Source organism: Corvus moneduloides, chromosome 22 (assembly GCF_009650955.1).
Source record: "Corvus moneduloides isolate bCorMon1 chromosome 22, bCorMon1.pri, whole genome shotgun sequence".
NCBI classification, from domain to species: domain Eukaryota; kingdom Metazoa; phylum Chordata; class Aves; order Passeriformes; family Corvidae; genus Corvus; species Corvus moneduloides.
In genome coordinates this window covers 1008257-1029536 of record NC_045497.1, presented here as the reverse complement: position 1 = coordinate 1029536, position 21280 = coordinate 1008257, and the positions used below count along the sequence as shown (strand labels likewise).

Sequence of the window (21280 nt, the reverse complement as noted above, 5' to 3'; positions counted from 1 at the left end):
CTGGACAATACCTCCCATAACAGATAAATGAAATATACACCCTAATAAACCAGAGGTGCCCTCTTTGCCTTCCCCAATTTGTGGCAAATGGGATGTTTGATTTGAGCGCTGAAGTTATTCCAGAGCAGTGGAGGGGAATGTGCTGCCATGTCATTTATCAGCTCCTCTAAATGCATAAAGCCTGGCTGATCAATCTCCCCACGCAGCCTAAAAGCCATATAAATCTGAGGGATGCTGTGAGAGGGCTGGGGGGAGGAGGGAAGAACAAAAGGATAGGGAAACCCACGGTGGAACAAGCACAGGGGTAGCAGGGAAGGTGCCAAGAGGCCGTAAAAGCTGAAGCACAACCACAAAGCCAAAAGCTCTGCGAGCCCTCACCACAGAACAGTCAAAACCACGAGGCACAAAGTACAAAACCAACGCTGGGCAGGAGCAGCGAGCAGCAGTTTTTAAGTGCAGCCTCCTGGGCAGAGATCAGCACTGTGACACAGCTCTGAACACGGGGAAAGGAGAGGGAAGCTCCCCACGGGCAGGGAGGGCTGGGCACCCACGGCACTCCGGGCTCCCAGGAGCTGCTCGGGGCTCAGCGGGGCCAACCGGGGCCGTCTGTGAAGGGCTCAGAGTGGAGCTCCTCAGTGGCCAAGGAACAGACCCCAGCTTTCTCCCACAGCCACATCTGAGTCTCCTTGCAGCTCATACAAAACCCCTCACGCTGGCTCTGCGAGCAGCATGGGGCCAGGCTCGGCCAGGAAGCCTTTCCAGCTCCAGCGGAATTCACAGAATCCTGCAATGTCCCGAGCTGGAAGGGACCCTCAGGAGCATTGATCCAACTCTGATCCCTGCCCAGAACACCCCAGCAATCCCACCCCGTGCCTCCTGGAGCTCTGGCAGCCTCGGGCCTTGCCCATTCCCTGGGGAGCCTGGGCAGTGCCCACCACCCTCTGGGGGAGAACCTTTTCCCACTGCAAGGTGTGGAGCTTCCATCCGGATCAAGTCCTTATTGCTGTCAAATTCCTTTCATGGCACTATAATCATTAGCTCTACTGGCACTGCTGTCCTTGTAACTCATTAGGGATCCGGGATGGATGCAGAAAATGATGAATATTTAGTCCCTATTCATCTACTACAGAAGCAGCCTATGATCAAACAAGTGACACCTTTACAAACTTAAATTAAATAATGGCTCCCATGGAGGATTCCGAGCCCCTGACAGGATGGCAAGTGATTTAAGTAACATAAAGCTGAGCAACTGGTGATGGATCACGGTTTTCCATGCGCTCTGTTACAGCCTGTAATAGAACAAATGATCATTTTTCAGCCTAATTGAATGTGGCCGCCCTGCTCGTACACAGAAGAGACAAAGCTTGATAATTTGCTTCATTAAAATGCATTTTTATGTCATCGGAAAGATTTAAAAAAAAAATTGGTTCTGTTGATAGGGAAGATTAGAAAAACAGAATTTGTCATGCAAACAACACTTGCAAATGAGGTGTATTTTGGCATTCATACTGCTTATGTTGTGCAAGAAAGATAAGCCCTGAGCACTAAAGCACACAGAGCATCCACATTGTGACAGTAATCAACATTTCTTCAATAGGAATTATGTCACTACACTCATTTGAAGAGCATTTTGTCATTTGCTGCTGCAATGGCCACTGGGCCAGACTAAATAGTTCTCAGCTAAGCTGTTGGGCAGAACACAGAGAATGCAGTGACATTCAGAAAGTTTGGGGGTTTGGGGCTGTCAGCCTCTGTGTTCAAACAAAAAATCAAAGTCAAGACTCAGACAGAGACCCAAACTACCAGGGAAAAAAAAAATTGAAAAATCAAATATCATCTTGTCAAGTTGCAGACAACGCTGTCATCTGTCTGCACTTGCTTTGTTTTAGGGGTTGGAGTTTTTGTGTTTGTAAAGCAATCTTGTTAGGAACAGCAACTTGCCATTCAGACAGCAAACAACTCCTCCAAAATAAAACAGACATTTGCCACGTCAAGTAATCCATTGCCAGGCTCAGTGAGTTTAATAACGTGTAATTCCAACATAAGCATTTGAAAAAGAAACACTTCTACCTGTATCAACTTGGACTAAGCCAAAATCACTTGGAAGGCAGCTGCAGATTTCTATCATACACGTAACACAGAAAAATATCAAAGCACTTAATTATTTGTTACTATATTCCAACTGCACTTTTAGGTGTTGAGGAGGTGAGGATCCTGTACATATATTAAATTTCTTAACACCTGCAAGACAGATAAACTCAAGCAAACTACTGAAATGACAGCACTGAAGTAGCCTTAAATCAACCCAAGAGCTTTGGATGGTGCCATTAATAAAAGCCAACAAACCAGTCACCCCTCATTAACTATTAGAAAAAGTGAACTTTAAATCACACTATTTATAGCATTTCCAAAACACCACCAACAAAAAATACCTGAAAACGGGTAGGTATCCAGCATTTCTTCTATTTAAATTATAAAACCATTTCCAAAAGCATGAAGAAACTCATACAATCCTAGAAGTTGGGGTAATGCACACCAACGAGCATCAGGCAGAAATCCCTCTCAGGTAATTTACTGTATTTGATTCAGAACGGGCAGCAAACTGTGAAATGTATCTTATGGACACCAGCAGCCTTTTAAAAGCCAACCACAGCATTAATGAGTGTAGATTATCTTAACAAATTCAATTTAGAATTTGGAAATTAAGTTATGTACAAAGAAATGGGGAGTAAATAAATCAGTTTTACAATTAAACCAAGACGTAACCTCCCACCCCCAAAATTAAGGCACAGGGCAAAGAGGTTTCACCACAACCACCAGAGGTGAATTACAATCCCTCCCTCTGTTCTCTTGCTATGACAAAAGCATTAAGCTCAGAAAATCCTGACTTTTGATGATCCCTGTACTCCCAGCTGCTCTTTAGAATGTCATGACTCAGTTTCCTTTTGGAGAAGAACAGGATATAGCAGGAGGTTATATTTAACCCAGATTCCGGATCCCTGAGCAGATAAAATCTGGATAAAAGGTCAGGGCGTTGTGGGCAGGAGCTGTGCCAGTGACAGGACATCACGCAGAGGGTCCAGGCAGGAACCTGGGGTTGTTCTGTCCCCAGCACAGGGCCCTGGCTCTGTTCCAGCTGCACAGCTCCTGCTCTGTCCACAGTGCTGGCACAGACCCACGGACACTGAACTGACTCCTGCTGCTAAGGAACATCGAGGGACAGCTCCTTTGGCCCTCTCCATTTATAAAACCACCACTCTGCCCTCTGGGAGGACAAATGCAATCCCTGGCATCCCCCAGCACCCGTTCCCATGTTTGAATGAACACACAGAGATGATAGAGAGCGCCAGGAAGTGCAAGTGAGCTCCATTTTTAAGATGCCCTTGGAAATGAGATGAAAAACACGGTTCCGACAATCAACCACTGGCGTATTTATTAATCTTCCAAGCAGCAGATCCCTTCCCCTTGGCAACAGGGAGCTGAGGGGATGTGCTGCTGGATTGCAGACCTGGCTCTGGAAAACACACCAGCACCTACGGAGGGATGGTTTGGTGTGTGCTGGAGCTGCAGCTGGAGTTTCGCTTCCATCCCACACAGAAACAGCTCTGGAGCCGTGGCTCCCGGCCAGGGCAGAGCTGGTGTGTTATTTTTTGGGATCAGCACCACGGTAAGTGCTTAATAGTTAAAATATTCCACATGGAAGGCAGAGAGACAGCGAATCAAGAGGCATATGGCAATTCAACAAACCCCAAAATGATATTGTAAAGGCAACAGCAACTGCTCTGGCAGCTGGGCAGAGATCGGCATCAGGGAAAGCAGTGAAATCACCCATTCTGAAGCCAAGGTCACTGACGGGATTTATAGATTTATCCCTGAAGAGCCTTTGCTGAACATGAAATGCTGAAATAATTTTTTTTTAATCTCTCCCCCCGCCCCTTTGGGCTCCCTCATTTGCTGGAGGCTTTTAAAATTCATTCCTTTTCACAGCTGGTTAAACAATGGAATCTTTTGGCAAACTAAAAGGACAGAATTGATTGCCCTACACAAACTTTTCTGCACGTATAATTGATTTTTAATTCACTGCCTTATTTCCAAAAGGACTTGACAATAAACTCGGTGCTGTATGTGCAGTATTGATCCCTTTCAACGAGGGCTTGGATCAAAGACTGATGCAAGTTAATCACAAACAAAAGATTGTTATCTTTCATCTAGGAACCTGTGTTTAAACTAAATTCCCCTTTTTGAGCTGTAATACACCCTGTCTTTTCTAGCTGTACTGCACCTTAACATTTTGTAAACCTGCCAGCTGCTCAGTAACTATAATTTTATGCAACCTTTAAATAACAACTTTTTCCCCCAAGCAGAATAATTTCATCCTTCATTGGTCACTTTTGACTGTGAGGGCTGATGGTTCTTTTCCACTCTGAGTTCTTAGAATAAGACACAAACAAGACCTTCCCACACGTGCTTAAACGAAAATCTTATTTATTCTTAAAACACAGGTCCTACAAGGCCACGGCAATTTGAGTTTGGAGTTTTTTTATTTCTAGTGCTCAGCTAAGTTTCAACTGTTACTGATTAACGGACTTGCAAATGTGGCTGGATTGCTAAATTCCAGAAAAAGTTCATTTAGTGGGACTGTCACTCCACTGGGAAGCTGCAATGTTTATTTTTTGTGGGTAAAACAATAAAACTAAGCAGTAACTGGTGTCTTAACCTTCCAAGCCCACTCCTGCAAAGCTGCTCAGCTTTTCCAGTATCCCTTGATGATTTTTTTCCACTCGACTATTCCAGAGGCTCTGTTTCAATCTGGCTCTGAATTTGATTTTCTATAGCTGCCACATAATCAGTAAATAAAATTCATGGTATTTTTGCCCCAGTAAGCAGCAGCTCTGTCTCCCAGCATATCTGAAGAGCCTTGGCTTCACAGGAGGGAGCCATGAGAGCCATGTTTTCATGAGCACACACTCCAAAAAGGGCGGATGGGAGACATTTGAGGATGATTCCAGGCAAAGAAGCCAAGCAAATAAGTCTGTGGGTTTTGCATAAGTAATTCCTTGACCTGCCACGCTGGATTACAAACACTTACAAACATATTAGGAAAGTAGTTTGCTGTATCTTATCCTTTCTGGCAGAAGAATCTCCACTTGTATTTTATGATAAATGAGTTTAAGCTGAAGCCAGGTGTGGATATTTTAAAATTTATGAACTTGTAAATTGATGTACATGGCCAATTAAGATTTAGCACCAGCAAGGATTAACTACCCCTGCACATAAATTGAGGAGGTTGTTTGAATGGAGGTTGTTTACCTCAACTACTTGACATCAAGAGCAATGTAAAACATTTAAAAGGCAGAATATTTCAAGATAAAAGGCAGTTATCAGGGATGTCACGGGGTGGCATTGACAGTTCTGCACAGAGACGCACACAGTGAAAAAACCTTCCTAAGGAACACTTGGCAACTTCCTTTAGAGAATTTAACATGGATGGAACAAAGTGTAGAGGAAAAGGGAGGAATTGCCCAATAAAGAATGTTTAAGTACTGCTTCACCCAGATCTTCTTTAACTTTGGAAGACACAGCCCCAAGCTCCAAAGGTGCTTCAATTAAGCCTCACCAGTGCTGTTCATAATCAACATCTGAATGCTAATCAGGAGCACAGTTCCATGCAGGAGAGCATCCCTGTGCAATAAACTGCAGCAGAGCAGCACCAAACTCTGCCTGTAGCAAGCATGCATAAGTAAACAGAATTAATAACTACCCAAGTGTGGATGGGTGACTTAATCTGTTTCGATTAGATGCAGCTCAGCCCCGGGCCTTTGTGGTATTTAAAATGTGTTCATCATGTTTAATTAAAAACCTAATAAACTGCAGGTTCCTTTAGTTCTGATGCGCATTTCTCTCTCCTGTAAGCCCTATTGATTTCGCTAGAACTTTGGATAAAGAGAGAGAAAAAAGCACATTCTGAATGAAGAGATAAAAAGGTGAGGCAGAATCAGGGCTGTTGGGTGAGGAACAGTCAGAACCAGCTGCTCTCCTTCCACATTTCCAGTACGTGAAGCACCCCAGACAGAAAACCTTTCCATTAGGTTACCAGAACTAACGATGCCCACTGTACCCTGTATAAATTACAGCTCTTTGATAGGTTATTGATCTGAAATGGGAGCTCGTTTTTGGAGCTGGAGCAAGCGCAGGGTCAGAATTGTACTGAACATCACTGAAGTATAAAAGCAATTTTGCAGAGAAGATTTTGTCCCAAGATGTGGAAATTTTATACGGACAATTTGTCTTGGGAGATGTTCCCACAGAAACCACAGCAGGGAATGCGGATGTTCAGGTTAACCTCAGCTGAAGAAGTTCATGTTCCTGGTTCCAGATGTGGGATCTGTGGGAAGGACCCAACTCTACCATGAGGGCAAGCCCCAGAGGAAACAGAGGCACTGTCAAATTCAGCTCACGGTTCCAAACTCCACTCCCACGGCAGTTCTGAAGCATTTCCAGGTGGAGAAGAACAGAGCAGCACCATTCCATCCCTGGGGGGGTCTCTGCTTGCCTGCATCCGAAATGCCACACCTGGCAAAGGGACATTTTTTGAGGTAACCACGAGGTGCAGAGCGCTCTCACTGCTCTGACATCCTGTGCTGGGTTTGAGCGGAGATTTAAACCTGTAAGAGGCACCAGCTGTATCAAAACAAGACAACTTTGCTCCTGGCTTCTCCCCAAATAATCCCTCTCCTCCACCCTGCTTTCCATGGAAGCTGCAGCCCCTCAGCACCAGGTGATGCTGCTGGAGGTTGGTGTGTGCTCAGGACGGGCCTCAATCAGGCATTAAATGTGACAATTGCTCCAACTTGCCCACAGAAGTGAATTCATGAGCATTACAAGAGAAGCCAAGCCCTGCCCATCAAATCTCTGCTGGAAATTGATGTTGTCAGGTGGGGAAGGAGCCTTTACAAACAGGAAACAGCTGCTCAGAGCTGCCCGTGCACACACCAGCGCAGGAGGTTCTTCAGCCACTCTCACAGGCAGTGTGCAAGACTGGCTCTCCCTCTGTGCCTCTGAATTTACATACTGGGATAAAAAAAGGTTTAAAAATAGCCACAGGTTCAGAGACACGAGGGAGACAACAAACCTCTGTCTTCATATTTACACAGCCCTCATGTAATTCAATCAGTGGCCAATTTTACTCTCTATTTGATTCCATCCAAACATCTGCAACCACAGCAGCAGCAGTAAAAATAACACAACTCCCATCCTTTGTTTTAATCAGGTCTGATGCTGCCAAGCAGCTCCTACCTCACAGTTTGGTCAGAGGCAGCAGAGCTGTTCTAATGAAAAACAAAGGCTTTGTCTTTGGGCAGCTGAGAGTCCACAAAAGAAGTTTAAAACATGGTACTACTACTCCTACTACTATTATTATTATTATTATTATTATTATTATTCAGGTTAACTGACCAAAGCTCTGTATCTGGTGTGGGATCTGCTTATTTATCCAATTGCAAAACTTAAGTAAACATTTGCTGGGCTGCAAGAAGAGATTAATTACAAGTCTAGCCCAAATAAGGCCAGGGATTGGACCTGGGTCTTCATTTCCCTCAGAACTGTCTCTCTGGGATTCTCAGCCCACCACATCACTGGAGGCTCCATCACTTGCCACCCTGAGATGAAGGGGACACACAGAGTTAAGGCTGTCACCACAATTTAATTGTTTTGGCCAGACTTAGGGTTTGACACGTCAGAATTTTCTGACAAATACTTCATTGCAGAATTCCTATGGCAGCTTTAGCACCCTGTGGATCACGCAGAGTTCTCCTGAATTTCACAGAGCCAGCAATAAGGAAACTTCCCTTTCAAGTCTCCAAAATGCAGCACAGCTGCTTTAGGCTGAAGCTGTCTGCAAGCTGCAGGGACCAACAGGCTCTGAGGCTGTGCAGGTGGAGCTTTGCTGTCTATAAATAAGAGCACAGTTTGATCTTTGGCTCTGCCCAGGCTGGAGGGCTGCCAAATGTTTCTGGAAACTTGGACGGAGCAGACCAAGAACAAATATGATAAAATGAGCTGGGGCTGACAATGATTTATAGAGTCAGTGATCATTACTCTGTGCTCACAGGCTGCACTTTTGCAGTAATGCTTCACTTTTCAATAAGCTTTGGTTTTGCCATTGGTAAGGCTCGACTCTCTCTCATTTAACGTGGGTTGATCATCAAAACCCCCGAGTGCAGCAGCTCCAGCACTCACAGCTCAGGGCAGCTGATGGAAAAAAATGAGGAGAGGGTAAAAAAGCTACACAGGGAAAAAAAGAGGCATGCTGGCACAATTTACCCCTGGATGTATGCAGAGAGCACAGGCTGAAGCAATCTCAACCCAAACTTACCAAACACAGGGCAGAGCACTCCAAGGATTTGTTCCAGCAGTCAGTTCCCAACACAAACCTCCCTTTTGTGACAAGATAAGTGCAGAACTTATCAGGAGAGCGTGTCCCAGGCTCTGTGCTCCCGCCCTGGCATCGCTGCCAGGCCAGCACAGGATCCTCCCTCCTCCCTCCCTCCCTGGCTCCAGGCAGCCACAAAGGTTCTTTGCTGGGCCTGGGACCAGCCCCGAAGAGGGGCTCTAGGCTGGCCCAGCCCTCCTCGAGCTCCTGCAGGGAAGGTTTAAATGAGGAGAGAGCAGAGCACACATCAGTCACTGCAAGAACTCCCTGAAAGCCTTGCAGAGAACCTCCAGCTCAAAAAATCTCTCCAGCCATTGCTTAAATAATTAAAACCACCAAGAGACAGTGAAAGTTTCCTCCATTAATCAGTTCTATTTTCTAACACCAATGCCAGCTTTATTAGTAGCTTAACAAGATCACATTTTTATTTTTGTTTACTTCTTTAAACACTTCACCAATTAACCAGCTGAAAAATTGACCCACTCAAGGCAAAAAAAAAAAAAAAAAAGATCAATGAAACTTTTCTCATGTCACTTTTCCATGAGCAATTCTGTCTTGCACTGGAACAGATTTTTTCATTTACATACCCATGTATTTTCATTTATATACCCATGTATGTGCGTTTTTATTTACACACCTGCCCTCTTCTTGCTCATAAAGGTAACCTCTTTAGGAAAAAAACAAACCATAAAAAAGCAAGAGAAGCAACGTGAACTCTAAAGGCTGGAGGAGATAAATCATTTCCTACCACTTCATCTTCAGTCCAACACTTCTCAATCAGCTTTGGCACAGGTTTCTTCACCAAGCGCTGCAGGGCTTTTCCAGCATCGTAGTTACTTTCATGTAGCTGAAAAATAAAGAAGACAAATAGATCATTCAAAGGAATTAGCAGGGATCTGATATTGGAGGGAAAAAAACCACTACAAGGAGCCACATGAGATGTTCTCTGCCTAATTATTTTTACTGTTGATGTATGAAGTGAAATTTAACCAACCTGAAGGGTAACTGAGGTTTTATCAGTAGAAGAAGCAGCGTTAAACCAAGCAGGCATTCCCCTTCCTTCCTCAACCTGTCCCAGGTAATGTTGAAGCCAAAGTCACACTGCTCCCTTCTACTCACGGGGCTCAATGTGATGTCAGCCATGATAAAATAAAAATTAATACATTATGGGTTATACTTCACACAAATTGGCTGAAATCTCCTGTCGTCAGCAGGAACAGATCTGAACTGCTGAAGGTGCTCTTCCCCCTCCACCAAGTTACTGGGGCATTCATTAGTTTTGAATACTTAGGGGAATTTTAAAGGAAAAAAAAAAGTACTTCTAAAAAGAAAAGGTCACTCCTGGGCACAGAGCTCTGCTGTTACTTGCAGTGTGTTTTTAGAACAAACAGAAATGTTCCTTAACTGGCAGCCTGAACTCTTTTTTTTCCTCACCAACAAACTAAAACAACAATACAAACAGGATATTTGTTTCTGCAGTGAGACGAGTGCTTGAAGAATAGAGAGTGGAAAAGAAAGAAAACTAAGAGTGGTTTTCTGTTAATTTCCAGCTTTTATTTGGCACCTCTGGGGAGGTTACAGGCACTGGGTGCAGTCATTAATTCCCTGCAGCAACGCAGGGTAACCAAAACCAACAATGCTCCAAATTCCAAAAATTCATTTCCCTGGTCCCTCTTCCAGCCCTGGCTCTGGGAGGTGCCAGCACAGCAGAGCCACCAGCAGCCCTGCCTGTCCCTGCCTGGCACGGGAGCATCCCCTGGGCACAGCTCCTGCTTCCAGCCCTGGAATTCCCTGGGGACACCAGGGCATGGGTGTAAACCTGGCCTGAAGGGGAACAGGGACCTCAGCCCCCCTCACCTGAGCCCTGCTCAGAGCCCAGCCTGCAGTGCCAGCCCTCACTGCTCTGCTCAAACATCAAAACTGCCTGAAATAAAACCTACAACAAAAAAATTAGTTCTAAGGCTCCTGTGGTATGCAGTGCCTACTTACAGGCATGAAAATAAGATGTTGCCTTTTCTGCTGGGTACACATTAATTCTCCTCCTTGTTTGCACTCCAGCACTGGGAACAAATCCATCTCAAAGAAAAAAGCACTGTTTGTTTTGCCAGCTCACCTTGCAAATGGTTCTTTTCTGTGTGTGCCACTACCTATAAGATTTTTCACTTAGGAAATGTGACAGTGCTGAGGAGAATGGGGCTTCTGTTTCCCTCCCCCTCTGCTCCCTCCCAAAACATGAGGAATGCCAAAGCCTCATTGTAACTTGGAGGGCATCTTTATTTTGCCTCAAGGACAACACGTGTTTTTCCCTGGCAGCTCCACTGCCCAAGCAGCTCAATCTGAAAAAAAAAAAAAACCAAAAAAAAAACCACAAAAAAAACCCCAGACAAGCCCAGAAAGAACAGCCTGGTCTGACAGGCAACTACTCCAGAAAAATAAAAGTTTACAGGCCAGCAAGGGTGTCTCACATCAGCAACAGAAAATATGAGCATTAACTTTTGACCAAGCAATTACATTAATACCAATCCCAAACCCCATCAGCACAGACGTGACAGAAGAGCCATGGAACAGAGAAGAGCCATGTGAAAACATGCTACAGGCTTAGAGTCTCCTGAAAAACGTTACTTTTAGCAGGTGGGAGGGGAAAAATATGTTTCATAAATGCCAGGAGTAGGATAATGCAGCAGAAAGGAAAAATATTTTCTCTGAGTGCTGGAGTTAAATTTACATGTTCCAGTCTGGCTCATTCTCTGCTTTTCACTTTCAGTCATTTAATATATCTGAGCGCTTTATTGGCAAGATTCAAATATATAAATAACAGCTAATGATGACTGCCTCTGGTTTCATTAACTTCTGCTTTAACTTCTCCAGGTATTTCTACAACACTGGATCATTGTCCAGTCAGCCAGAGAATCTCCATTTTTAGCATTAACTCTGCCATCCAAATTTGGCACCACCGTGACATTTTATCTATGAACAACTGCAACAAAGGGAACCACCACAAATGCACCTTAAAACAGAAAATACAGCAACTTCTGCATCACTGGACAGGATTAAAGAAAAAGTCTGAATGTGCACATGTCCAAAAGCCTCCTTTATATTGCTATTAAAGAAAGCCAGGTCCCAGGGAAGGGATTTTACGATCAAGTCTGCCCATTCCCACAAGGCTCCCAGTTCCTACTCCAGCCCCTGAGCAGAGATGCCATTTCTGTCTGGGTGATGCTGCAAATAAATTCTCTTTTGGCATGGCTCAGCTGTCAGGCACCTCCAGTCTGTAATGAACCCATGAATTACATCTTGCAGCTCTGACATCTCTGGGCTTGCTCATCAAAATATTGTTCTTCAATTGTAATTTATAACTTAATTTAAATGTCCCTTTCCTGTGACCTTTTTAGAGCAGAGTGGCATTGCATCTGGCAGCTCCTGCTCCAGCAAGGCTTCCGCTGGCAATTACAGCCATTATGACCTCCCTTGAAAAGCCCAGCTCAGTGAGGTTGCATCCAGGACTCAGGATAAAATAATTGCAATCCATTAAGAACAGTGAGATCCCAGAGCCTTTTTCTCCAAGGCAAAATTGCTGCCATCTCATGAGAGTTTTACTGAACCGCTTCAAAATCACCGAATCCCAGCCTGGTTTGGGTTGGACCTTAAAGCAGAAGGGATCATTCAGCCAAACCCACTTTTATGGGGCTGCAGCATGTCCAGCACCGGTAGGACATCACTGGAATTCCAGAGTTCTCCAGGTTCCAGAGCTGGCTCTTCCATGGGATGATGACTTGTCCTGGACAAATCACATCCCAAGATGAGGGAGAAGGACAAAGACAAGGAAAATGAGAAGCAGGATGGGGGATTGCTGCCATGTGGCCTGAGCAGCTCCATCTTCGGGTGTAATAACTCCAACCCAACACCCAATTTAATACAAAATGTAATTCAGGCCACTTCTTTCAGTAGCAGAGCTGACAAATTTCAGTGGGCTGTGGATATTCTTTATAGCTACGGACATCCTTGCCCTGCTATGAAAATGGAAAATGCTCCTTTTAATTTTTATCAGCCATTTCTAAAACCCAGCAAGACAAGAGCCCCAAGTGCCCTTTAGGGTATTACTTGGGTATCAGACAAAATCAAATAAAAAAACCTCCAACTTCCATCTCTTCCCCCCAGTTCTAATCTATTTTAAGCACCTGTATAGCGATGCTGCTGATGAAGATTAAGAAGCCTGATATTTGTGATGCAGCCACTTTGCACTGGCACTGCCAGGGAGCTGCCAAACAGCCCAAAATGCAGCTGCAGAACAGCTGTGGGGCAATGCAGGCATGGCCAGTGCTCCACACACAGCCAGGGCCAGAACTTGCCAATTACCTGCAAAACTTACAACAGCACTTTAAAAAAAACCTTTCAAAAAACAGGAGTATTTTGCATATTCCCCAAAAATTTTAGAAGCAATCACGGCAGTTGGTTTTGGCCCTTTTTTATCTGCCTGTTTCAACAGTTTCTGTAAAAAAGACTTCCTGACTCATCTTACAAATAAAGTGCTGAAGTTTCTCCCCTGAGAGCGAGGATGAGGATGAGTGGAAATCCCAAGTGGCAGAATTGTCTCCTGCACAGAGGTGGCTCCAGCCCCTGACAGGCCCGGGCAGGGAGCCTGGCCTGCAGTGCTGCCCTACCTCGTGTGAACCAGCAGAGCAGCTGCTCATTAACACTCATCCAGAAGCAAAACTAGTAATAAGAAGAAATGCTAACATATATTTAAATAATTTTTTTATGCTTTCAACCTTGTCTGTAGTTAATGAACAAGAAAATCTGGTCTAAGGGCAAGTTAAAACAGGGAGTAATTTGTCTGGGTGACATCTTAGTTAGAACTGAATTTCCTTGCACTGAGATTACACTGTCATGTTTGTCACTCATAATGACACGTTCCCATGCAGCAGAGTTACGAGAAGGCACAACAACACTATTAGTAAAGAGAGATTTACACAATATTAGCATATCATTGTTTGGTCTCTCCTCCATGTAGTACTACACCAGCTTAAGTGGTGCTATTTTTTCACCTTATGAGGATAGAGTGGCTGGCTCTGATTTCCCCAGCAAAACCATGACCAAAACCTCAGAGATTCGTGTTCCACACTGACTTTGCACCCTGCCAGCCCCAGTGTCTGTTCCAGGGTTTGCTGTTTCGCAGAACACCAGGCAAGGCTGACCACTGGGAATGAATGATTCCTCTGCAACTCCGTCAAATCTGAGCACAAAGGAGGAAATTAACTCCTGCTTGACCTGGGATCTCTGGGAACAGCACTGCAGAACCTCTGACCAGCAGGCACAGGTCAAAAGGATAAAAGAGGTCATGAGTTTCTGGCTTTGCACTGGTATGGACACAGAAAGGATCTTAAACCACATCTGATGCTAAATCAGAGTCTTGAGGGCAAAGAGGAGGGAAGGAGGGAAGGGAAGGAACTACTCCAGGATTTCCCCCAGCTCTCCCTCCTCAGCACTGCCAGCAGCAGCTACAAGGTTCGTGTTGAATATTCACCTTGTTCCATCCTTCCCTGGATTGTCAGATCTGGCATCACCTTCCCCCCACAGAGCAGGATGAGCTTTCTGGGATAATTTTTTCACCATTATTGTGGTGAAAGACTTGCAGGAGCTGCTGTGCCCTCCTCCAGCCCTCCCAGTCTGACACCAGCACCCATCAGGAGAGCAGCAAACTCCAAATGAAAACTTTATTTCCTTCCTAAGGGTTACAGTGACAAATGTGGCAGCAAACCTCAACAGCCAAACAAAGGAACAGGAGCTGGAATTCACCTGGAATGTTGAGTGAATAATCCTTTCATTGAGCTGAGATATAAATAAATACATGTATGTGATGTCTGTATGTTGCATTGTGCCTCCATGATCTTCATTTCTATCTGGTATAATTAACAATAAATCGTTCTGGGGGCTTACAGCACCTGTTATTACATAAATAAAACAGCAGCAAAGGAGCTTGTCAAGACTGATTTATGTGAAGTGCTCCTCCAAAGTTTATTGGATTTCCATAATAAGAAATCATACCACACCATTTTCTTTTACATTAATCTTCTGGGTTGCATATGATAATTTCTAAACAAAGACACAACTTAGTGCAGGTTAAGAGGCTCACAAATCATTTATCAGATAAATCTGATCTGTTTTAAATACGTGGTGAACTGAAAGATAAAAAAGGTACCATTTTGTCAGGACAACAAGTGACCTATCTAAACTGTTTAAAGTTAAACAAGCAGGTTTCCAGAAATAAGTCAAAGTTTCTTAAAATATCCCTGACAGAACTATTATTTATAAGGAAACTCTTTTCTAGAAAAATTCAAAGTGGACAAGGAAAGCATTTTCTAAAATAGACATGCACTAGAAACACAAAGAGAAAAGAATCAGAAGAACAAACCCAAGTATTTTGGGACTAATCTAATTTCAGAAGCAAGAACTCTACAAGTGCAACTGCAGATTCCTCAGGCTGCCAAGCGATTAAAGGGAGTAATTAAAGTAGATAGAGAAGCAGTGAAGTTAAATGAATTTTCTGCATTAGGCTTTTATTATAGATAAGGGGAGAGAAATTCCAATTCCAAAACCTCTTTAGTCATTATTGACCTTAACAGAAATTTGAGTCTCTGAGAAGGATGTCAGGGAACAAATCAGCCAACTGCAGAGTGGTGCAGCACCAGCGTCAGGTGGCCTCCATCCCAAGGGAAAGGAACACAAGGAACATTTTCCCTGTGAAGAATGCAGGCATTTTAACTCCAGTAAGAACTCCAGACTAGCTGGGCTGAATGGAAGGCCCAAGAGCCAGGCCAGGGGCAGCTGAGCAAATCACAATTCCAGCTGGTGGCCCTGAACTGAGCAGCTTCCCAAAAACACTCACTGGGGTCACCTTCAAGGCACCACCCACGAGGTCATCACTGAACTTCTGCAGCTCAGAGTTAGGAAAATCAGTTGGGATTTGAAAGGAAGGTACTACCAAAAAATGTGACCCCAAAATCTGGCTTACATGCTAAACATCTGAGGCACTCCCTGCTTTAGGTGGCCCAGGGATGGCAGGAAGGCTGCTCTTGCCCACGGGGATCACTTACTGTGTTGAGGGCGTTGAGGGTGGTGTCGTCCCGGGAGGCAGCCACACATCCATCCTCGGTGGATCCCCCGTCACACATCCCTGCAAAGGCTGCCATGCTCCTGCAGGGGAGGGGAAAGGGGTCAATTCCTCAGCTGCTGCTGGATGCACACATCGTGCAACACACAAATACTGCATTTACACCTTAAATCATGAATTTTAGGGCCTTGCAACACTATGGAACAAGGACAGCAAAGCAGCACAAAACTGCAGAGCTGAGTCCCCTCAGCACCTGGAACAAATCCAGCATTAAAATCCAATCTAATTTGCTTTCATCAGTTAAAAGTCTGCACTGCCATAGGAGCAGAGCCTGATTAGGATTACAGAAGATGAAACCTGCAGACAGGAGAAGAGAGTCTCAGCAGAGACAGCAAACTCTGGGCTGTCGTCTTGGTTTTATGATGTCAGAAAACTGACTGAAATTGCAGATTCCCCAGCCTCTGAATTCTTGCAAGCTACAAGTAATTTACTGAGACTCTGAATTACTGTGAAGCCCACCAACTTCAGTTTGCTGAACCCACCAGGCAAATCAGGGAGGAACTGAAATGCAAACTGGAGCTCCCAGTGGGATTCCCTGATGGGATCCTCTGCTGAACCAGCTGCTCCACCTGGAGCAGTTCCTCCTTTGTCACCCATCCCACAGCACTCCATGCCAGCACACTCTGCTGGCTTTCCATTTTAACTCCAGAGCCACAGCTGATGGGAAGATGCTGTGCTGGCCCAAATCTGAGCGTTCTTGTCTCAAACTGAACATCTCAGCTGATGCCACTGGCACCCACAACCCTGCACATTCCCACCCCAGCAGGCCACAGGCACAGCAGGATGGTGGCTGAACTCACCTGGCTGCCCTGAGGTACATCAGCAAGTCACAGTCGTTGACTCCTGGCATCCACACGAGTTCCTCGTGCTGTGTCACCGTGTCCCCGTCCGGGGAAGGGAACGGCTGCAGGTCAGGGAGCTTGGCCTGGAAAACGAGTTCATACGGACATGGCAGTTGTTCTTAATGTCAGGAGGATACACACGTTCATAAATTCTCTGGAATAGTATGATCTGGTAGATGGAAGATGTTCAGGCAACAGGTGGTGAAGGGATTTGTTCCAAGTTTCAGAACTCTGAGGACACTGAGGCATCAAGCCCCAACCCATTCCCTTTATCCAGCACTCCTTCTTCAGAAGGACAGTGATTTTCCTGACAATTATTCAGGGCTAACACCACCTCAGCCCAATGCCTGTGAAGCCTTTCTGTACACAGAAACAGCAGAGCTTGAAAGGAAAGCATTTCATACTGCACAGCCCGCATGGTTTGGAAGTCCAGAGCTGATGGACAATTCCCCCTCAGACACAGCATTTGTCACAAGGGTGCTGATCTAACTGCTGCCTGCCAGGCTGAAACCCTCACAGGACACTCTCATATGAAGGAAGGCAAGAAGGTAGTTACCATACGTGTCCTATTTTAAATCAGCAAGAAACCCTACACATTGGACACCAAGTTTAAAATTAAATGCTCAGTAAATCATTAGAACTGTAAAGAGAAACAAAGACATTTCCTGAAAGGGGAGATAGCTCAGCGAAATGAACCCCGCCTCTAAATAAGTATTACACTCTATCCAGAGACCCAATTAGCATCTTTAGTCATCTACTGCTCTGAGATGAGATAGCTGAGAGCCTCTTCAGAAACAGCTTTTAAGCCCTATAATTACCTCCTATACTTACAACGCTAAACGTATTTGAGACGCAACATTTATACATAACCAGTAATTACAAGTCACAGGTTCAGATGTCTTTCATGTTCTGCTCTTTAATCTGTACTTTATTTTACTTCTTGCCTGGGAAAATGGATATGTCATTAAACTTCTCTTCTGGAAAGGGATAAGCCAGCACTGGGATTTCTGTGAGAGCAAGGCACTCCAGCAACCAGGGGGCTGCACAAGGCCATGTTCAGCCTCCTGTACCTTTGGAAAATGCTTAATTACTGCAACTACTCCCAGGAGCAGCTTCCTCTTCATCGCAGAATCACTGAGGCTGGAGAAGATCTCCAAGACGATCAAGTCCAAGCTGTGACTCATCCCCACCCTGTCCCCAGCCCAGAGCACTGAGTGCCACGTCCAGGGGTGGGGACTCCAAACCTCCCTGGTTGTTATTTGTAGCCAGAAGTTGTCCCAGGAGAACATTCAGCAGAGACCCAGTGTTCTCCCCCTGCAAGGTGAATTCTGAGAATTCTGCAGTCCTGCAGAGGGTCTGTGCCCACTCGTGTCCCTCGTGCTGTGGTGCCACAGGCAGAAGCGCGGCGGATCTGCGCACTGAGGAAAACCCCAGCCAGCAGCCTCTGCCACCTGTACCGTGCACAGCTGACCTGAGTCGTCAGAAACCACTGCTGGGACCTCTGCATTCTGCTGCTTTCACCTTGTGCTCACTGAGGGGGGTGAGGAGTGCCCACATCTGTCCCCTGACCAGCACAGCCCCGCAGGCAGAGACCCCTCTCACACCTTCCCCAGGGTGGGTCAGACAGAGCAGGGAGCAGCAAACACCAGCCTCAGTCTGACTCCTGCACAGCTACAACCAAGCCCTCCTGTGCCCAAACACAACATCTCACACTAAGGAACAGGCTGGGAAAATCCTCTCGGTGATGACATTTGTCAGAAACAAGGATGAGTGAGAGAACAATGGAAATCTAAAGCATGAAGCAAGCAAGAATTAACAGTATTGTAAATCAATGGACCTTCTTCCTCCTTTTTCTCCCCATCCATAAACGCATGTGGTAATTATACCTTAGAGCAGGGTGGCTAATGCCTGCCAAAATATTAGATGACAATTTGAGATGAAAGTTGTTTTGAAGGTATCATTTACAGCACTCTTGTTATGACTACTGAAAAGAACACTACAGGTTTAATTGCCAAGGACTTTTTTCCTCTGAAGGCAAAACATCCTTAAGAATGTGACATCGGGTTCCATAAATATTTACTTTCACTAGTTCTTAAACAAGATTTTGAAGAGGGTCTGAATGAATATTCATCACTTGGATGCAAAAATCCAGCACTTGGACACTACAAAGCCAATTCCTCAGGAAAAGGAGAGGCCTCAGTTCCCAGTGACAGATCTGGCCCTATGAACCAGAGCAAGCTGTATGTTAATACCCTGTAAGAACAGATTATTTCCAATGCTTATGAAGGATTTCTCTCAAATTAGAATTAACATACCAGGAACATCTAGAGTCTTAACCTTATTCTGCTTCCCAGTGTATTCAGCAGCTTTCTCAATTTCTATTTTAACAATCCAAATGACTTAAAGCACTTTTTTAACTTCCAGCAGTTACTCATATTCCTCCAATCTTATTCAAGAATTAACCCAATAGCACTTCTGCTACTAAAAATCATTGACATATCAACATCTGACACAGAAAAATCTCAGGAGTGAGAACTCTCTAAAGTGAGTTATCTAAAGATGATTCTAAAAAACCCCACTGTATCTGAACACATGCAACTTCAAGCAACTGTCATCTGAACAGACCAAGAGGCAAAAGCATCTCTGGATATTGGAATGCGAACAAAACTCCTTACCTGGTGGCTGGGTCCAACTCTGATTTCACCTTGGGTACTGTTTAGCCTCCTAAGATACAAAGAAAAAACAGCAATGAGAAAGAACTGCAATTAATGAAATTCAGGGTCATATTCTTTTTTGTCACTGCATTTCCAATGCAAATGGCACAGAAGCAAAAAAAACACACTATTAAGAAAACAAGAGGGGATACTCAGGTGTGCCGAGTAACCTGGTCTGTGGAAGGTGTCCCTTGGCAAGGGCTGGGACAGTGCTACTCTCCGAGGAAACAAATCCACTCCAAATATGAGCCAAAAGCCTCCAGAAAACAATGAGAACACATCAAAATGTTTTCCCCCAATGCATATTTTTGCAAGACAACCTGACACTGTTTTCTTGTTTTCAGGTTATGCAAGGAAATGACTGAACTAGGAAATCAATTTTCTATTTACAAAGTCATACATTAAATACCAGGTTACGTTTTTTCAGCTACAAGGTGTCAGAATTCTTCCCTGTGAGGAGCAAAGGGAAAGCTGACAACAGAAAATGCTGATGCTCTTCCTTTCCTCCCAGAATTCATTTTAAGGCCATGCACATCCCTACTCATCAGTGTAAGTGAAGCTCACAACATTCCTGTGCAGCGTCTGCAGCTGCACCCAGCCCTGCACCAGTGGAGGCTGCACCAGCAGGGTCTGCACCCACACTGAACACTGGGCTGGTTTCAGCTCAGATGGGAAGAACCAAATATCCCCCAATTTCTTCAGCTGCACCACACTGAATATGATAAATAAGCCATTTAAGGAGCACCCTGTAATTGCAAAGTTAAAAGCAAAGTTTGGGATGGGACTCCTGCTCCCAACGCTTTCTGTGGGAACTCAGTGGGGCTCTCCAACCATTCCTCATTAAGCATGGGCAGAAATATTTCTGTGCCTTTCCATCACCCCATCACCATTTCCTGAGCATATTCACACCTCAAGGTGCTCCCTGCCCAGAAGGTGAGGGCTGAGTTGAGCTGCCGTGCAGGAAGCTCTGGCAGGCTGCTCAACATCCCACTGGGATTTTAAAAGGGCACAAAGCCCCTGGCTCCTCAAGGGCACACGATCTGCTCCATAATTTTACTGTTTCCACATCCTCAGGAATGGGTTTCAAATGGAAAGAAAAATTCTTGCTATGGAAAATAAAATGCACTGCAGATTTGAAGCTAAATCATATTGGTGAGAGCAATTACAATAAGAATGGAATGGCATCCTGTGTTTATTCGATGGGAAAGGGAAAAAAGGAGCCAACACTGTATATGAAATGTGACACAAAAGAAACTGCTGTAACAAAGCAGTATCCATAGCAACAACAACTTAATATTTCAGCCCTCCTCAGCTGCAGTGGATTAAATATAATGACAAGATGTTCCCTTTGAAAAGTAACCTGTTGCCATGGCAACGTTGTGTTCTGCAAAGTAAACAGGGGCTGGTCAGAAAGGAGCTGGGAGCCAGCGCCGGAATATCAAAAAGGCAGGAGGCTTCTGTGGCAGAGCAGGGCAAAGCAGCACGCTCTGATCCACAGAGCCTTGTTCCACACAGCTCCAGGAGAGGAGAGAGGATGTTCAGCTCAATGCAGCTTTGTCCTCTCCGCTCTGAAGCAACAAGGGAGGTTGGAGGTTCAAGGCCAAAGGCAGCACCACTGAGACAAAACAGTTCAGAGGTGAGGACGAGCAGGGGCTGAGGCAGCACAGGCTGGTGCAGAGCTCTCATTTCCCAGCTCTAGGAAGAAGGAGAGAGGGAGGAAGGCTGGCACAGCAGCTCCTCCATGACTTCCAGTACAGAAACGAGCTTCGCCCTCTGTTTGTCACCTGCCGTCATGTTCACACCACTCACCAGGTTACACCAAGGCTGGCACAGCCGGCAGCTTTGTCCACAGACACAGTGCAGGAAGGACTGGAACGTGGCAACCAGAGCTGCCCCACAGCACAGCAGAACGGCTCTGGGGATAACCTGGGCTCAGGACTCGCTGGTACACAATGCCCAGAGCCAGGCAGGATCCAAGGCTGGGAATTCGCAGCAGAACTCTCCTGAGGCTGGAGGCAATGGCAAAAGGCATTTGGGGATTTCTGCACAGCCCTGCCCTGTCCTTGCTGTGAATCCCAGCCCGTTCTTGCCCAGCACGTCCAGGGAAGGTCTTTGCCGGGAG

General features: G+C 45.2%; 1 protein-coding gene across 6 annotated transcripts in view; it reads right to left on the bottom strand.

Annotated features, from left to right (window-relative positions):
* The window catches only part of RERE (arginine-glutamic acid dipeptide repeats), a 177630-nt gene that overhangs the window by 49958 nt on the left and 106392 nt on the right, over nt 1–21280 (bottom strand). For all 6 annotated transcript variants that reach the window (XM_032131832.1, XM_032131835.1, XM_032131837.1 and 3 more), the window contains 4 exons: nt 19120–19168; nt 16403–16527; nt 15526–15625; nt 9180–9278 (listed from right to left, as the gene is read on the bottom strand). In XM_032131832.1, coding sequence (XP_031987723.1) covers nt 9180–9278; nt 15526–15625; nt 16403–16527; nt 19120–19168 — 373 coding nt within the window. The remainder of the gene's footprint in view (nt 1–9179; nt 9279–15525; nt 15626–16402; nt 16528–19119; nt 19169–21280) is intronic.